At 60.9% G+C, this 17698-nt stretch overlaps 2 protein-coding genes across 9 annotated transcripts in view; one reads left to right on the forward strand and one right to left on the reverse strand.

Moving 5' to 3' along the window:
• The first annotated feature begins 2269 nt into the window (after positions 1-2269).
• Positions 2270-8266, forward strand: MFAP2 (microfibril associated protein 2). Of its 7 annotated transcripts, none has more exons than XM_082647451.1 (10): positions 2305-2350; positions 2778-2855; positions 4639-4716; positions 5756-5845; positions 6032-6058; positions 6170-6256; positions 6382-6426; positions 7165-7252; positions 7472-7545; positions 7794-8266. In XM_082647451.1, exons 3-10 carry the CDS (start codon positions 4680-4682, stop codon positions 7895-7897), a joined length of 552 nt encoding a protein of 183 aa, XP_082503577.1. In that variant the 5' UTR covers positions 2305-2350; positions 2778-2855; positions 4639-4679; the 3' UTR covers positions 7898-8266. The 7 variants fall into 7 exon arrangements, with proteins under 7 accessions (XP_082503573.1, XP_082503579.1, XP_082503577.1 ...); XM_082647449.1 differs by having other exon boundaries at positions 2306-2350; positions 3937-4716; XM_082647448.1 differs by having other exon boundaries at positions 2306-2350; positions 4558-4716.
• Positions 8267-9579: 1313 nt separating this feature from the next.
• CROCC (ciliary rootlet coiled-coil, rootletin) overlaps positions 9580-17698 on the reverse strand; it is a gene marked incomplete at its 5' end in the record, with an annotated part of 41874 nt that continues 33755 nt past the window's right edge. For both annotated transcript variants that reach the window (XM_082676432.1, XM_082676431.1), the window contains 10 exons: positions 9580-10127; positions 10957-11133; positions 11797-11928; positions 12134-12334; positions 12658-12807; positions 13236-13460; positions 14110-14325; positions 15771-15934; positions 16225-16345; positions 16456-16625. In XM_082676432.1, coding sequence (XP_082532558.1) covers positions 10041-10127; positions 10957-11133; positions 11797-11928; positions 12134-12334; positions 12658-12807; positions 13236-13460; positions 14110-14325; positions 15771-15934; positions 16225-16345; positions 16456-16625 — 1643 coding nt within the window. In that variant the 3' untranslated portion in view covers positions 9580-10040. The remainder of the gene's footprint in view (positions 10128-10956; positions 11134-11796; positions 11929-12133; positions 12335-12657; positions 12808-13235; positions 13461-14109; positions 14326-15770; positions 15935-16224; positions 16346-16455; positions 16626-17698) is intronic.

The raw sequence follows: 17698 nt of genomic DNA on the forward strand, positions 1-17698 counted from the left end.
CCACCCCCAGCCCACCCTCGTAGGAGCTCAGCGAATGTTGAATCAAACTGAGTGCAAGGATGGGGGGCGTGAGGAGGTAACCTGTGACACCAGGCGCATGCACAGACCCTCTGCACTGGGCACTGAGCCATCAGACAGCAGTGGTTCAGGGGGGCACATGCTGTTCAAAGGGAGGTTGGAGGACACGGCGAGGCCTGGGTTTGATTCCCGCCTCTGCCCCTAGCTGATTCTTCGTGCATTTGTTGGGCAGTCGTGTGCCAGGCACAGGGGCTACGGCGGTGAACAAAAAACATGACCTCTGCCTGGGTGCAGCTTATAACGTGAGAGGCGAGCGGGGAAGGAGCAAATCTCCAAGAACACTGGGAGAAGAGTCCCCACACCTGCTACTCCCTCCCCGGATAGCTGCCACCTGTGCTTGGGTCCTTCGAGCCAGAGGAGTGGGTAGAAGCAGCAGAGGATCTGAGAGCCAGGACACTAGAGGTGGCAGCTTTGGGGCTTCAGTTTCCCCTTTTTGTCAAGCGTAGGGGACAGCAGTTCTGCCAGGCGGTTTCCTCTCCTACACTAGTGGGATTGCATCTGGCAGCCGTGAAGGGCTAAGGAAGGGCAGAGAGGGCCGGGCTGGCCCCCGGGGCCCATAGTGCTCCAAGTGACAAAAATCCCTGCTTATTCTGCCATAGACACTGGAGCGGGGAGGGGGGCGGGGTGGCTGATAGTTATTCATTCATCCATTCACTTGACAGACCAGCACTGGGGAACGAACGATGCATGGGACATGGTCAGTCCCTGCCTAACAGGATTCAGTGTCTACGGGACAAGCAGCCTGAGGAGACCTGACGGTGAGGGCCTGAATCAAGGGGCATCTCGATCCCCCTCCCAGCCTGAGCCCCCTGCCCCAGGCCTAGATTCCCGTGACCAGGCAGGACTGCCCCAGGGGCAGGAGACCTGCAACCCCACACCCGGCCAGCCTCCCAGGAGAATCCACTGTACATCATTTATTCATTCCACAAATGTTTACCGAACAGCTGCTCTGAGCCTGGCACTGTGCCTAGTGAGCAAAAACTGAGGATGAGCAGAAGCAGACCTTGTCCCTGTCTTCACGTGGCTGACAGGCTCTTCGGGGAGAGGGGCGGGATTCACATGGTCTCAGACATAGGGCAACAGCTGTGACCGGTAAAGCAGAAGATGCTTAAGAGCTCTAACAGGGAGAAAGGGAAGCTGCCTCTGAGGAAGGGAGGGCTTGATCTATAATCTGAAGGAGGAAAACCTCACCAGTGTTGCAGAAGGAAGAAACATCTTAAGCAAAGGCCTGGTGGCAGGTGGAGGAAGGGAGGGGTTTACTGAGAATCAGCCAGAAAGCCATTGAGGCTTTTGGGAGACCAGGCAGAGGGAGTGAGGAGGCAGAGCCAGACTGTGATGAAAGGTAGGGCCTTTGGGGGCCCCGGGGGAGTTTAGCCTTGTTCCCGGGTACCTTGGGAAACCAGTGAAAGGCTTTAGGTAGAAGCCTCCCTGCCCCCCACCCTGTCTGAGGTGAGTGGGTGAGGGCAGGGCCCGTTTGGGAAGGCCTAGATTGGAGGTATTACAGAGTCAGAAGTAGTGGTGGGAGCTGGATTGCCTGCAGGGGGTGAGCACACGGGAGTTACAGTTAGCCGGGTGAGGGAAGGACGGTGGGCTCATTCCCTGCATGGGAACACCTTCAAGGGCCAGGTCTGGGAAAGGTCGGGATGTTGTGAATTTGGACTTGGATCCTGTTGAATTGGATGTGCCTTGGGGACATTCGTGTGGCCAGGCCCAGTAGCCTGTAGCCTGTGGTTTCAAAGAAATGCTGGTTATGGAAGGCAGCTGTGGCCAGGAGCTGGCTAGGGAGACCCGGAAGGCACAACCAGAGAGGCAGAAGGAAAACCAGGCCAGGAAGGCTGTCCTGGAAGCTGGGAGAAGCCAAAAGGGAGGGCAAGGCTCTGTCTCGCTGAGCCGCGGGAGGCGAATCATCTTCCCGAGCCTCCTCTGTAAAATGGGGGCAGCACGCCCACTTCACCCATCTCACCACTTTGCGCTCCAGCTGTGATGAGGCCGTGAGGAGAAAGCACTTTGCACAGCGGAAAGTGCTGAACAGACGTGAGGCTGGCTCCGCGGGCGCCTCCTCCCCGCGGGGCTGCCCCCAGAAGAGGGTTGAAGACCCGAGGTCGCGGCGTGGCGGCCCCGGCGGCGGCGGCGGCGCTCGCGTTAGGACCCAGCGGATCCAGGCTGGAGGGCGGGCGCCGGCCCCGTCGGGGGCCCGGAGGGGGGTTCGGAGCGGGCAAAGGGGCGGCTCCGGCGGGCGGACTCGGAGCGGGCCGCGGAGTGACCCGGCCAGGTAGGCGCGGGCCTGGCGGCCTGACCGGGCCGGGGGCGCAAGGGGGGACTGGGTCGTGGGCCGCGACGTCGGAGGGCCCCCAGGTACTGAGGGTGCGGGTCTCTGCGGGTCCTCGATCCTGGGGGCGGCTTTCCTTTCGGGATCCCTGAGTCCGGGGCCGTCTGAGCAGATGCTAAGAGGGCACTTGGAAAGTTTGGGGTCGTTTGGAGGGGAAGACGCAAGTTGGGAAGGGAGGGGAGCCCGATTTGGGGGGCGTCGGGGATGGGGCGGCTTTTGTTCTCCCTGGGAGGTTGGAATGCGGCGGTTGGGGTGTGGGTGTCCGGCGGGAGCGGCGGGGACAGAGACGCGGAGAGACAAAGAGAGATCAGAGACCGAGAGAGCGCGAGGGAGCGCGCCCGAGCAAGTTTCCATGGTTGATTGTTCCCAGCTGTGCGGCGCTGCAACATCTGGTTTCCTCCAGCCGGACCCCAGCCCGGCCTCTGGAGCAGACAGAGCCTCCAGCAGAGTGAGTCAGTGAGCGTGGGGGCAGGGGGCCCGGAGGAGGCCCCGCTAGTGCCCCTCCTCGCCAGGCACAGAGGGTAGGAGGCATCCCAGCCGTGGAAGGGGCCAGGGTCCAGGAACAGGCCTCCTAGGCAGGTCCCGGCCTCCCGACACCCAAACAGTCTGTCGTCTAGATGTGCTTGGAGGTGTGGTCCCCTGGAGGGACCCGCTTCTGCCACAGGGACTCTCTTCTTTACAGCCCAGCCCTCCTTCCCCCAATAAGCCTGGGCCTGGGTGCTCAACCTCCGAGGGGAGGAAAGACTCCTTGCAGGGGGCTGAGAGGCCTAGGAGGGGCTTTGGGGACCGACAGGACCCCCCGCCCCCCAACCAACCTCCCCAGCTCGGGGCCTTCTCCTGAGTGGTGACAGCTCCAGCTAGCCTGCCTGCCACCAGCCTGGGGGGCAAGTAGGGGACAGTGAGGCCTTGAGGGGAGCTCCAGGCCTTTCAGTCCCCCACCAAGAGGAGGCCAAGGGTGCTCAGAATGGGGATGTGGGAGCCAGATGTCCCCGGCCTGGGGGGCAGCTTGAGTCACAGGTCTCGCCTCCGCCCCCCCACCTCATCCCCACCCACCCCATCGACTGCAGCTAGGGTTGAGGAGGGAGTGAGAGGCTGAATGTATGAGACAGGCAGCGGGTCACGAAAGCGTCGGGACTGGACAGAAGGAGGGAAAGACGCCCATGTTTCTGCCCCTTCCCTCCCCCTCTCCCTCGACTCCCTGGGCAAGGCACGATGGGGCAAAGTTAGGTTTCCATTCAGCTGTCCGGAAGAACTCCTTTTGTTGGGGCAGGGCGGGGGTCCTCCGGATGGGTGAGCCCGGGGACTCTCTCCCAGCCCTCCTAGCAGAAGGCTGACAGCCTTGGGGCTGCCCCGCACTGAGCTGGGACTGGACAAGAGGACCTGTAGATTCTGCCAAGTCCACTGTGGGGTCAAAGACTGGAGGCTAGACTCAACCAGAAGCTCTTGAACTTCAAGAGCCCAGTGAAAGCTAAGGACCACGGCCCTCTCCCCAAAAAACTACCCACATAACACTTGTCATACAATGTCAGGTTGGGGGACATCACGGTCCCCTTCAGCGCTACCCTCTAGGATCTGGAGAGGCGCTTTTCAGACTCCACCCTAAGTGCTTCCTGCTGCCGCAGACAAGTAGACCTCAGTCTCAGTCTCGTGAGTGTGCGATGAAGTCAGCCAGGTCTTGGGAGGCCTGGAGGCCTGGCAGGAGAGGAATCTTTTAGGGGTGGGAACCCTGCCCAGGCCTGGCTGTCCCAGGGGCCCCCGAGGCCCAGGCACACATGTGGTTTCCTGCTGAGTCTGGGCTGCGATGTTGGCTGGGCAGGATTGGGGTCCCGAGGATGGGCCTGGGGTCAGGATCAGTGCATTAGACACCTGGGGAAGTGCTGAACCAGAGGGTGGGCATGGGTTGTGGCAAGGAGAGCAGGGGCAGGGCTGATAGAGGATTAGAAATGTCCATTTAGTGAGCAGGGCAGGGTAGGGTCTGTTTGTCAAGACCAGCTCTGGAGCCAGGTTGGAGGCCGAGTCCCTCGGCACCTGAACACCCAGTGGGCCATCAGGGACAGAGGATGTCCGTCCAAAGTAGTCCCCTCCCCCTGGGCCCAGACTCCATGACCCTCCACCTGCCTGGCTTCTGTTCCGAATCCCTCCTTCTCCAGGCTGAATTCGGGGCAGCAGAAGTGGGCTCTGCAGCCCTGGGGTAGTGGCCCGAGGCAGCTTGCTCCCTCCTCTTCCTCCAGCTGTCCCCTGACACCAGTCCAGCCCGCCTTGTTGTGTAACCATGAGAGCTGCCTACCTCTTCCTGCTGTTCCTGCCTGGTAAGTGGCACCTAGGTGGGTGGGGCTCCCTTTATGTGGGTGGGAGTGGGGTTTGTAGGGGGAGGGAGCTGGCAGTAAGCTTTTGTCGTGTCCTATGGCCAGAACTCAGCTCCATCGCTCCCAGGGCCGTCCACCTCTTGGGCCACAGACGGCTGGCAACCCCTCCCAAAGACTAGAGGCACCTCCTGGGCCCCTCCTCAACCCTCCACAGCAGCAGACTGGCAGGATTCTGGAGAGTGGGCCCAGACACCAGGATCCACATTTTTCTTCTTACTTACTGACCCTCCCAGGAGCTGAGGTGCAGGAATGGAGGCCCCTAAGGCAGGGAGTCTGAAGGCCTGGGTTCTAGACCCCTTTGGGGCCCAACTAACCTATACAATCTTGACCTTGGAGAAGTCCCTGTTAGTCAAAATGAGGAGTTATCAATGGGGACCCCAAAGGCCCTGCCAGGTCTAACATCCATTAATTTAACAGATATTTGTGGAGCTCCCTCTTTGGGCCAGGCACTGAGCTAGGCCCTGGGAACACAGTGATGAACCAGGCAGACAGACCCCGCCCTCATGGTGTTGCCTGCCAGTCTAGGGAAGGGAGATGTGATAAGTGTCTAGGGAAGGGAGATGTGATAAGTGTCAGATTATGTTGAGTGCTATGATGGAAATAAACAGGAGAACGAGATGGAGAGTGTGGGTGGGCCAGTGAGGGCCTCTTAGCAGAGCTGAAATTTCAGTTGAGACTTGAAGGAGGAGAAGCAAATCAGGATGACAGGCCCAGGGAGAGTCAAGTGCAAAGGCCTTGGGGCAGGCAGCGGCCGGCATGGGGGAGAGGGGCAGGACATGACCCATGAGGCAACACAGGACCAGGGAGTATAAGGGCCTTTATGGTCAAGGAAGGCGTTTGCCTCCTATGGGTCTAGAGTCTGTTGAGATCTTAGGGTCTTACAGGCTTGCCCTAGGGACCTCTACCTACCCTCCCCAGAAGTGCTTTGGGGCCTCTGCTGCCCTTCCCTGCTGGACGTCCCCTCAGCTTTGCCTCCCCACAGCAGGCCTGCTGGCTCAGGGCCAGTACGACCTGGATCCGCTGCCTCCGTTCCCAGACCACGTCCAGTACACCCACTATAGCGACCAGATCGGTAAGCGCCTTGTCCGCCCCCAGGCCTCCCCACCAGCCCTGCTCCCTGGATCTGCATGGCTCAGCCAGGGATCAGGTGGGGTGGTAGGGCGATGGGAATGTCGGGGTATGGTCCCTTGCTCAGTTGTGACCTGGGGCTGGGGGCTAGCCTGACCCCCACCAATTCCACATTCATCTTTATTTTCAGACAACCCGGACTACTATGATTATCAAGGTAAAGGGCTGAGGGCAGGATAGGATGGGCAGGCAGCTGGGTGGGGAGTCCGTAGAGACCTGCGGGCGATGGGAGTAGGGGAGCAGACCCTTTCATCATCTCTCATTGCAGAGGTGACTCCTCGGCCCCCGGAGGAGCAGTTTCAGTTCCAGTCCCAGCAGCAAGTCCAACAGGAAGTCATCCCAGCTCCCACCTTAGGTAGGCCACCAGCTCCAGCCAGCCCCGGGAGTGGGGAGGTCTGTCCGGGGCTGGGAGAGGTGACCTCACCCTGCCCTGAATAGACCCGTCCCAGTGATCTCTGCCTGCCTCTCCCCCAACACCAGAACCAGGAACTGTAGAGACGGAGCCCACGGAGCCTGGGCCTCTGGGTAAGAACCTTCCTGACAACTGGAGGGACAGAGGCATGGCCCCGGAAGTTAGGGTGCAGTGGCGTGCGGCACTGGGAGGACAGAGAAAGCCAGGCCTTTTGCTCTCGCTGGGGTAGATGGTGGGATGAGGGGCTTACAGAGGTGCCCCTGCTTTGGGCTGGCAACTCCAGGGCCCCCCTGAGGCAGCTCTGGGAGATCCCCCTGCCCCTGGGCCCAGCTGGAGGCCAAGTTGGCTGCAGCCTCAGGAGGCGCCTCTACTCCCAGACACTGGGGCGGGAGCACGCCGGCGGCAGGACAGGGTGGTGCTCAGAGGCAGGAGAGGCGAGGATGGGGCAGGAAGCCCAGGCCAGCTCAGCGGGCCTCCCCTGGCCAAGAGCCAGCCTGTGTGTGAGGGACCCCGTCTCACAGCTCAGCGTGTGAGTGTGCGGACCTCCTGTGAGGCTGCTGTGGACCTTTGTGACTGTGCGGGTATAGATTTGTGTTTGAATATATGCTTCCAAGCATGGTTGTGAATTTGTATATGTATAAATATACTGGGTAAAATTGGGCAGCCTCGCAAGGTCCGACAGTGCTCGCGTGTGCGTGTGTTGGTGTGTGCACGCAGGTCTAGGCTGGGCCTGAGGGTGCAGGGGTACCTAGGCCCTGAGAGCCAGTCTCCCATGGGTGCGGTTGGGGGCCGCCACCCAGCTCTAAGCCCCCAGCTGCAGCCCCCCAAGTGTGATCCCACCTGTCACTCAGACTGCCGCGAGGAGCAGTACCCGTGTACCCGCCTCTACTCCATACACAAGCCTTGCAAACAGTGTCTCAACGAGGTCTGCTTCTACAGGTGAGCGCAGGCAGGGACTGGGGGGGCGGGGGTGGCAGGGGAGCGGGGGGGACCACAGCTCCAGCCAGCAACGTGGGAGTGGGGAAAGCTAGTGAGTCCCAAGGTTGAGCTCAACTCTGGTTACGCCCAGGCCTAGGGGCTGGGTCTCCGGCTCTCCCGCGGGGCAGGGTGAGGATGGGGCTGACGTTTCTCCCGGCCCCGTCCCTCTGTCCCTCTCAGCCTCCGCCGTGTGTATGTCATCAACAAGGAAATCTGTGTCCGCACGGTCTGTGCCCACGAGGAGCTCCTGCGAGGTAGGAAGGCCTCCGCCCTCCTCTTTCCCCTGCCCCCATGCCCACTCGTCATCCATCCACGCGTCCACCCATCTGATGTTTATTAAACGTGTGTTCAATCCAGGGCCACTTCCGGGGAATCCTGAGCTCCCCTCCCGGCTGCTTTTTATCCTCAGAACATCCCCCATCACCACGGTTGGGGCGGGGGGTAGCAGTTTCCATCACCTAGCCGCACCCTGACCCCCACTCCTTCCTGCCACCCCCAACAGCTGACCTGTGTCGTGACAAGTTCTCCAAATGTGGCGTGATGGCCAGCAGCGGCCTGTGCCAATCTGTGGCAGCCTCCTGTGCCAGGAGCTGCGGGGGCTGCTAGGGTGGAACTGGCACCCCGAGCCCTGGACCCTCCTCGGATCTGGGGCCCTCAGGCTCTGCCTGACCTGGTGCTTTTCTCCCCAGCCAGACGTTCCTCTTATCCCGTAAAATGTTAGTGGCTGCAGCGCCGGGGGTTGCCTCAGGCCCTTCCCCCAGCCTGCGGCCACCCTTGGGGCACAAAGGGGGCTCCCCAGTGTCCAGTCTCCGCCCCCAGGTGGGGGACATCCCAGGCCTCTCTGTGGGACCTGGGCCCCTGATGTGCCTTCTCCATCCCTCTGAGGACAGTCCCCCACTCCAGCCCCACCCCCAAGGTAGGCTATGACCCTCACCCCAGCTGGTCTGCTTGGATTTCCTACAGCCCCTGGGCATAGACCACCTTTGTTTTATACAAAATTAAAAACAGGTTTTTACAAAAGATTCAGAGTCACTTTTTCGGTCGCGGGCACAGAGGAGATGGCCAGCTGCCTCAACACTGCATGTCCTCACGGAGAGGCTCCCAGGCCCCTTCGGGAGAAGGGTAGGTTCAGGTGACCTGTGGCCGTGCCTCCTCATCCACCCGCTTCAGCTCTGACCTGCCCAGAAATGGGCCATGACAACTGCCCCCCGCCCCCAGGGTGTGTGTGTGTGCGTGTGTGTGTTGCAGGGGGTTGTATCAGAAATAGAAGGTTCAGGAATATAGCTTCCTCATTGTCAGGGCTGCCTGGTGAGTCTGTGAGTGCCCCATCACCAGAGAAGGGTGCAAGGCAAGATGAGAGGCCGCCCATGTGGAAGCGTATAGGGTGGAAGGCAGGAGGTCAAGGTTGGTGGACTCTGATATCAAGGGCTTTGGCAGGAGGGAAGCCTGGTGCAGTTCAGAGGGCAGAAACAGGGCAAGCTGTTACAACACCTCCCTCTGACCAGCATAGGAGACCAGGCTCTGGCTGAAGGCTCAGCACACAGGCCTATTTAACCCTGCAACCAGGCCTATGTGGTGGGTAGTTAATATTCCCATCTTACAGACAGGGAAACTAAGCCTAGATTACGTAAGCCACCCAAGGGTCCACAGTGGTAAGTGGCAGGGCTGGGGTGGAACCTGACTCCACTGGACTCCATGAGATGAATGGAATTTCTCCTTGGAAACACTCACTGAGCATCTTCTGTGTGTACTTCCTCATAACCACCCTGGGAGGCACGTTCCCATTTTACAGAGACGCAAACTGAGGCTCTGATAGGTTAAGCGGCTTTGCCCAGGATCACCCAGCGGAGCCAAGGCAAGACCCCACGTCCACTCCCAGGCCTGCACTTGTTTACCACACCGCCTGGAATGCCTGTTACTGTCCAGAGGGCGGGCCCTGTCCTGAGGAGGAGCCAGAGAAAAGAGCAGAAAGCTTCAGCTGGAAAGAGTCGAGCGGCACAGGTTGGGTCCCATCCCAAACCTCAACAGCTCCATCTGTTAAATGGGGTGGGTGGCCCAGGACCCTGGAGGCCTCCCCATCCCGACATCCTGTGAGGTTGGTAAGTTCCTTACCTTTCGTCACAGGCCTTTCAAAAGCTGCCCCCATCTCCCTGAGCACCCACTAGGGGACCCCCATCCCTCTGGCCCCAGGGCCCTCCTGTCCCCCCTCCTGTCTCCCAGGTGGAGAAGGCACATTAATAGCAAAGGGACACATCTGTACAAACCGTCTTTTTTTAAATGGGGTCGTCTTGTTACAAAAAACACAACAGTTCTGAACAGTTAACATTGTAAAAAGGTACAAAAATACAGGGACTCTGAACTCTGAGGAATTTCCTGACAAATACTCTGAACTAAGGCAAAGAGATCTCTGGGAAGCCAGAGAAGGTCCCCTGCCCCAGGCCTGGACATCCCTTCTCTTTCCCGTGAACCTGTGCTCCAGGGTTGGCCAGAGACAAGGTGGGGGGGAGGTCTCTCCAACCCCTGGCTTTGGCTCAGACACTCAAGGAGGACCTCAAACTGCTCCTGGGGGACCTCACACGGGCTCATCCTGGGGGAGAGGGGGCTGGACTGAGTGGGGAGCCCACAGAGGGTGGTCGGCTCTGACGAGGCTGGGAGGGCGCTGCCGGGTCTGGGCTGGTGCCGGAGTCCCCCCTTCCCTGTCCCGCCCCGGCCACGGGGCTGCTCTCCAGGGTGCCCGCCGGCAAGGTGCTCACTTCTCTGGGGGGCCGGAGGAGGGGGAGAAAGAAGCTGAGCCCCTTCGAAGCTCCTGCTGCAACTGTCCCTTCAGTGTGGACACCTGGAGAAGAAAGAGGCGGTAGGGCCAGCCCGGGACCCCAGCCTGGTTTCAGAAAAAGCGGGGCGGCGGGGGTGGGGTGTGGCTGAGGGAAGGACACCAGAAGGGACCCAGTGCTGCCTGTTTCAGAAAAACCAGGTGTCATTAAGAGCCAGGGTATTTCCTCCCCTTCTCATTTTGCTCCATGGAGCAGTGGGGTGTCTCCAGACTGCTCGGCCTCTCTTTGGGGGCCACCCATCCCCACTCTCACCACTAGGCCAGGCCTGGAGCTAGCTGGACTCCAGGGGTGGACCTGTGACCCAGGCCTGGCCCACCAAAGCAGCCTTGCCCTGCAGACATGATCAGGGCAGAGACGGTCACGAGGGGGCCTGCAGTCTCAGCTGGCCAATGAGGCTCATCCTTGGGACCTGTGCTGCTGACCTCAGGGAAAAGGGCCCCCCTCTCCGCTGGGATCATGGGTTGTTAGGATAACCCCAGGCTGGAGCTGCTGAGGCCACCTGTGCCACCCGGGGAAACGGCCTGCCCGGGCATGGAGCCGTGGCAAGGGGACTGAGTTCCAATGACATCACTTGAGCCCGTGTCCAGCCGTGGCTCATAGCAGCACAGATCCACCCGGACCGTTTCAGTTATGGGTGCCATTGACCACTTATACCCAAGAGGTTACTGCCAGCCCTCTCCCTGCCCCCACTTCTTCCTCTCCCTCGCCCCCTCCTCTTCCTCCGCCCCCTTCCCCCAGCTCCACACTTCCATCCTGGCCCAGCCTCCTGAAGGGGGAGTCCTGCCGATGCTGCCGCCCCCTGGGGAAGGGCCAGAGCCCACCAGGCCTGAGTACCTGCTCCTCCAGGCCACGCACCCGCTGCCGGTGGGCCCGCTCCCGCGCCTCCAGAGTGCGCTCCGTCTGCACCTGGGCACTGCGCAGGCGATCCACTTCCTGCTGCAGCTCCAGCCGCTGCTCATCCACCTCCAGCCGCGCTGGGCTGTGGTTCTGCTGCAGTGCTGCCACCTGGGCCTGCAGGAGGGCCCACGGGTCAGGCCTCTGGCCGAAGGGTGTCAGGCACCTCCCTGGGGTGGGAGCCTGAGGGCCCCTTGGGGCAAAGCAGGGGCTGTAGGAGAGACCCTTGTTTTTCTCCCACCCACCCCCCAGCCCTCCTGGCCTGCAAATCCTGGGTCAGGGTAGTTAGTGACCCCCGTTCAGGCACACAAACACACACACAGACATATTCAAACACAGAGACAAGCCCATATGTGTATACAGATATAGATAGATAAGATAGATAAAAGCATGTAAAAACCTGTGTTCACACGGATGCATGCATATGTGCAAAAGCCCAGTACTCTTACATACATCTACATACAAGAAGAGACCTGTACGCGAAGATACAGATATAGCCCTAATACTTAGATATGCCACATCCATGCACCAGATTCGTGCTACACGCGCAAGAATACTCTCACATACACTCATAGCTCTTCACGTCCACAACCAACGTGAGCACACAGGCGCGTGTGCTGACAGGTCTCTTTCCTCCCCACTCTGGGGAGGACCCCTCCCTCTGGGACCTGGCTCTGGGCACCCCCTCCAAGGCTCTGGGCTTGTGGACTGTGGGGGTGGAGTTGGGTCCAGGGCTGGGGAGAGAAAGCGTGTCCAGGGCTGGGTGGGCAGGGGCTAGACCTCCAGCAGCTGGATCTGCCCCCGGGCCTCGGCCAGCTCCAACTCAGCCTCTGTGAGCGTGTGGTCCAGGAGGCCCTTCTCTGCGCTCAGCCGCACCGTGTCCTCGTGACTGCGAAGCTTCTCCCATTCCACCTAGGTGGGGAGAGCGGGAGGGGGTCAGGGTGCCCGGGGAAGGAGGGAGGTCCCAGGAAGGGGGAGCAGCTCAGAAAGGGGTGTTGGGTTACAGGTAGCAGGGCCAGGGGGACTTGCAGCCCCCACATCCTGGGGACACACAGCGGGGACCAACCAGGGCTGGGACCCAAGGAAGTGAAGGGAGGGCCCTAGGGACACAGCCCACCTTGTCCAGCATCCTCTTGAGGGCCACCCGGTCCTTCTCCAGCTGCAGGGCTGAGCGCTCCGCCTCCCGCTTCTCGGCCTCCAGCTGAGCCAGGGCACGCTGCAGGCTCCCCAGGCGCTCCTGCAGCAGCCGCCGCTCATCCTGCAGCTTCTGGACCGTGTGTAGGGCCGCAGCCTCACCTTCTTGCCGTTGCCGCAGCGCCTGCAGCAGAAGCCAGCGAGTCCCTAATCCCTCTGGGCCTCAGGGTGTGCATTGGAAGCTTGGAGATGATGATGCCAGCCTGCCAGGCCCACTTTCTAGGTAAGGCTATTATGAGGCCCACGTCAGGGAATGGTCACCCGAGGCCAGACAGTTCTCTCTGGGCCTCAGTTTCTCCATCTGTATAATGGGGATATGGACTGAGTGAACCACGCTTCCTCACAGGAGGCTGGGCCTAGGTTTGGGATAAGGTGGAGATGGGTGAGAAGGTCCCGACGCCGAGGGCCTCACGGTCCTGGGAACGGAAGGGCCACCCTGGCCCTCACCTCCTGCAGCTGTTGCAGCCGGCCCTCGGACTCCGCCCGCTGCAGCTCCAGGTCCGCTAGCTCGCCCCGCACGGTCTGCACCTGCTCGGCCAGGGAGCTGCTCTGCTTCCTTGCCTCGGATAACGCCTGCCGCGTGGCCTCCAGCCGTTCCTGCGGGACAAGGGCTGATGGTGCCAGGCTGTCCTGGGAGCCCTGAGGCAAGGGGCTCCTCTCTACTCGGGACCTCCGGGCCAGGTTCGCAGCCCCTTAAACAGGTAGTCCTCTCACTGGAGAGTAAGCCAGACAGCAGGCCTGGTCCACAGCCTAGCCACTGACCTACACAAGGTGGGGAAGCCCTCAGACCCCAGCTCTTCCCTTAGCCTGCCCCTGGGTCCTGCAGCCTGTCCTAGTAGGCTTGATCCCACCTCCCCCCAGAGCCTCCCCTCATTGGCTGATGCTCTTACTGGGCCCACCCCTCCCTCAAAGGCAGCTCTTATTGACCGTCCCAGGGGTCAGCTCTCCACCAGGGCCCCCAAGCCTGCCTTTGTAGGCTAACTCTCACTGGGCCCGCCCGCAGCCAGACCCTGGAACCCCCATACCTGGAGCACTTGGCGGTCATGTTCACAAGCAGTCAGTGCCTTCTGCATGTGCAGGTTCTTGTCCTGGGTGCTGGTGAGGCTGGCGCTGCTTTGGGTCAAAGCCTCCATCAGGCCCTGCACCTTGTCCCGCAGGACCCCCTCGCTCTCTTCCACCTTGGCCAGGGCCCCCCTCAGCCGCTCGACTGTCAGCTGCAGAGTCCCCGCCTTTGCCTCACTGTCTGCCACCTGGTGGGAAGACAGACAGGATGGTCCAGGTGTGCCTAACCCAAGCCCCTGCCACCTCTCTCTAGGCCTTTCTCACTGATACTGTTCCCATGCGTTCCCACTGGCTCAGGTGACTACAACCTGGGCCCGGTCGCACCGCCAGTTAACTTCCCTCACGCAGAATGCCATCAACCTGGCTGTCCCAGACCCCGTGGTCTTCCGCCAGTTCTCATTCCCCTTTCCTCCCTGTTATGGAGAAGAAAGGGTAACCACCACAACCCTGAGATTTTCTGTGTTCTTGACTTAGGTGGGTGACAGTGTAGGGCTAGCAGAGCTACTGAACATTCCAGTTAGAGCTGAGCTTCCTGGCGGCCAAGGCAAAAAAAGAAAATGAGTGAAATCTATATCTCTAACTGGTCCCACATGCCTCCTATGAGTGCAGACTCCGTCAACAAACAGTCCTGAATTCTCATTTTGGCCCTGCCTCTTATTAGCTATGGGATCTTGGGCAATGATGTCACCTCCGTGAGCTTCCATCTGCCCATCTGTGAAATGGGGTGATGATAATACCTGCCTCGCAGGGTAGCTGGGAGGATCAAACAGAGTCCCCATAACGCACGTGGCACAGGGCATGCAGAAGAGGGGCCTGAGGTCAGGGGAGGGGACCCACCTGCCTCTGCAGGGAGTCGACCCGCTCCCGGAGGGCCTGGGCCTGGGCCTCCCGGTCGCTCAGGCCCAGGCGGCTGCGCTGCAGCTCCCCCTCGAGCGAGCGCCGCTGCAGCTCCAGCTTGACGCTGCGGCTCTCAGAGGCATCCAGCACCTCCTTCAGACGCCGCTTGTCGCTCTCCAGCTTCACCTCGTTGGCCTTCATCTTGCTGATCTTCTCCTGTGGGTGGGGCAGGGCTCAGGCCCCAGCTGTGCAGCCCACCCCACGCCTCCCACATCCCTCAAGACCCTTAGGAGGAAGTGGGGAGCAGCCTGGAAGTGGTCACAGACACCACTTGCTGTGTGACCCAGGGCCAGCCCCTGATGCTCTTGGGGCCTCCGTCTCCCCACATGCTCACAGGGTGACTTGAGGATCCCAGAGCACTTTCCAGTTTGCCCAAGTCTCACAGGCTGTGTGATCCAGGCTCATCCCTCCGTCCCTGCTCTCTGGGCCTATTTCACCTCTGTGTGGTCGAGGGACCAGATTGGTCCAGGGACGCCACAACCTCGGTGTTTACAGAGCCCCAGGGCGGTAAGGGTGGAAGGTGTAAAAATGCAGATTCCAGGGCCTCCCTGCTCTGCTGCATCGCTCTCCAGAGGCGGGCCCAGAGCTGCATGTGGGACCTGAGCTGAGTCGGGCAGGAGCCCTGGGCCCTGCCGGGTTTTAGGGGATGATACTCCTCCCTTCCCGATGCGGGGTCAGCTGGTGAAGGAGACTTGGGGAGTGGGGATAGGGCAGGAAGACAGACAGGGGTCCTTCTCTTCCTGTCACCATCCTAGAGACAGGGCGGGGCAAGGGGGTGTTATTACAACAGCGTCCAGGCCTGCCCCGCTTCCACCCTGCTCAGAGCCCCAACCCTGCCATGTCTGGGCCCAGCAGCCCCACTCTGGCTCCTGCCCAGCTTTGTTCCTGGCCTCCTCCCGCGGCCCCTGTGGCTGGGCCCAAGGCCAGAGCCGGAGCCGCAGACACAACAATCCAGCTCAAGCTCGGCCTGGAGCCAGAGGCCTGGGGTGGGCTGTGGGGACAGGCATGGAGGGCCAGAGGAGGAGAGGGGAGGGGGGGAATCTGCCGCTGCAAGAAGGGCTCAAGGCTTCGGCGGCCTGGACTGTCACCACCAGGGCCTGTGCTTCCTGCCCCAGACACACACACACACACACACGCACGCACGCACGCACACACGTATATACAGATGTCTCCCAAACACATAAAACCCCCAGAACACCAGTGGTGTGGCTATACAGAGATGAAGGAAACAGGTCCGCTGAGCACTGTCTATGTGTTAAGAGTGCATGTGCATCGTCTCTGGGAGAGAGTTACTGTTCTCCCCCTTTTACACGTGAGGAAAGCGAGAATCACACAGCAGGGCAAGAACTTGAACCCAGGTCTGTGAGCTGCAAACGCCCTGGCTCTTTCTTCTGTAGCCTAATGACCTCATATGGAACAAGATGATGAAATCTGAATGTGCTTTTGGAGAAAGTCACAGGCTGGTCACGTCAGTGGGTGCTGGCAGACCCAGGCAGACAGAACAGAGATGCGCACAGGAGGCCTTACAGACGTCCATTCAGGCGCACACAGATCGCCCGCACCCCGCCGCCCTCTCCCACTGGCCCTCAGCTCCTGCCTACCTGGCTGGCCCGGAGCTCGCTCTCGGTGGCCTGCAGGCCCCTCTCCAGGGCAGCCACCTGGTCCAGCACAGCCCGGCGCTCCCGCTCGCTGTGCCGCGCGCTCTCCTCCTGCAGCGCCAGCTCGGCCTGGGCCCCGCTCAGCCGCCCGTCCACGCTGCGCTGGGCTGCGGCCCCCGCCCAGCTCCGTCAGGCCCAGCCACGCACACAGCCTGAGCCCTGAATCAGGTTCGCCCTCCGCCCACTGCAGGGCTTGCCTCTCTGAGACCTTGGGGGGTCCGTGGGTCTGGACACGGGGTGAGGCTGACCAGGGAGGGGGCCCCAGAGGAGACAGCCCGCTTAGGCCACGGTGGCCAGGGCAGGGACGCAGGAGTGGCTCAGGCCAAGCCCACAGCCTCCCACCTCAGCTGCTAAGGGCACAAGAGAGCAAAGCAAGGACCCAGAGGGTCAGACTCACCCTCCTCACTCGCAGCCACCGCCCTCTGCAACTGCCTCGCCCGTGAGGCCGCACTGTCCCTCTCGGCCTCCGCCTCCGCCAGCTGGCGACTCAGGGTACTCGTCTGGGCCCGAAGCTCATCCTGCAACCCCAATGTTGGGGGGAAGGGAAGACCTGCTCGGACGACCTGCGGCCCCTCACAGGGCCCTGGGCCACGGGGCTCCCCCTGCAGCCACTCACGCCCCACCTCACCCGTTCTCTCTGGGCGCTCTGCAGCTCCTGCAGGAACTCCCGGAGCGCCCCCCGCACTGCTTCCGGATCCAGGTCTGGAGATGCCGGGGAGGTGGCAGGTCCTGGGGATGGTGGCTGGGACCCAGGGCTGCGTTCCAAGGGCTTGGGGCTGCTGAGCTCTTCCCCACTTCCTAGAGAATGAGACACGCTCAGGATGCAGGAGCCACAGGCCTCTCCTGCCTGGTTGGTGCCTGCAGGCTCCCAAGGCATCTCGCCCGTCCATGCTGAGCCCGGCAGCCCAGTGAGCTCCCCACAGCGCAAACTGGGTCCCCTCGGCCTCTTGCTTAGCCCTTGACCAGCCCTTCCAACCCTCAGAACCAAGCCCAGCTTCCTTGCCATCACCTGTCGCTCACCCCCACCAGCATCACCCTCTCCCTTGACAAGCTGGCCACTTCACATCACCCACAGCTCCCACGTTCTAGAACATTCCCTCTTACAAAGGCACCAGGACCTTTGTACCTTCTGTTGCCTTCTCTCTCAATGGCTTCTCTTTGCCTGGCCCATTCCTACGTGTAAAGAACCCTCCTCAGGGGCTTCCCTGGTGGCGCAGTGGTTGATAACCCACCTGCCAATGCAGGGGACACGGGTTCGAGCCCTGGGCCGGGAAGATACCACATGCCACGGAGCAACTAAGCCCGTGCGCCACAACTACTGACCCTGCGCTCTAGAGACTGCAAGCCACAACTATTGAGCCCGAGTGCTGCAACTACTGAAGCCCGAGCGCCTAGAGCCCATGCTCCGCAACAAGAGAAGCCACCGCAGTGAGAAGCCCACGCACCGCAAGGAAGAGTAGCCCCCGCTCGCCGCAACTAGAGAAAACCCACGTGCAGCAGCAAAGACCCAATGCAGCCAAAAATTAAATAAATGAATAAATAAATAAATTTATTTTTTAAAAAAAGAACACTCCTCAGAGGCCTCCCTGACCCCAGGCTGGGTTAGGGTGAGCTCATCCCACCCTCATGGGGGTCCGATGTCTGCCTCTCCCACCCAGACCACAAGCGCATGAGGGCTGCATCCCCTGGGCCCAGTCCAAGGGTGGACACTCCATCCCCTCAACACCTCCCTGTAACGAGCGCTTACTATGTGCCAGGCACTGGGCCAATGCTTTCCCTACATCATCTCGTTTCATCCTCACAGTAATTCCCTGAGAGGTAAGGACCAACTTCCCCCCTTCACAGGCTGGGCAGGCTCAGAGCAGTTAAGT

Source organism: Grampus griseus (genome assembly GCF_964374135.1).
Source record: "Grampus griseus genome assembly, chromosome: 1".
Taxonomy (NCBI): domain Eukaryota; kingdom Metazoa; phylum Chordata; class Mammalia; order Artiodactyla; family Delphinidae; genus Grampus; species Grampus griseus.

What these genes read in the sequence shown, in the direction of transcription:
- MFAP2 (XM_082647447.1), top strand. Translation starts at nt 4,680, where the DNA reads ATGAGAGCTGCCTACCTCTTCCTGCTGTTCCTGCCTG. An exon ending in GGACTACTATGATTATCAAG is followed by an intron (nt 6,059 to 6,169) that starts GTAAAGGGCTGA and finishes CTCTCATTGCAG; the next exon opens with AGGTGACTCCTCGGCCCCCG. An exon ending in CATCCCAGCTCCCACCTTAG is followed by an intron (nt 6,257 to 6,381) that starts GTAGGCCACCAG and finishes CCCCAACACCAG; the next exon opens with AACCAGGAACTGTAGAGACG.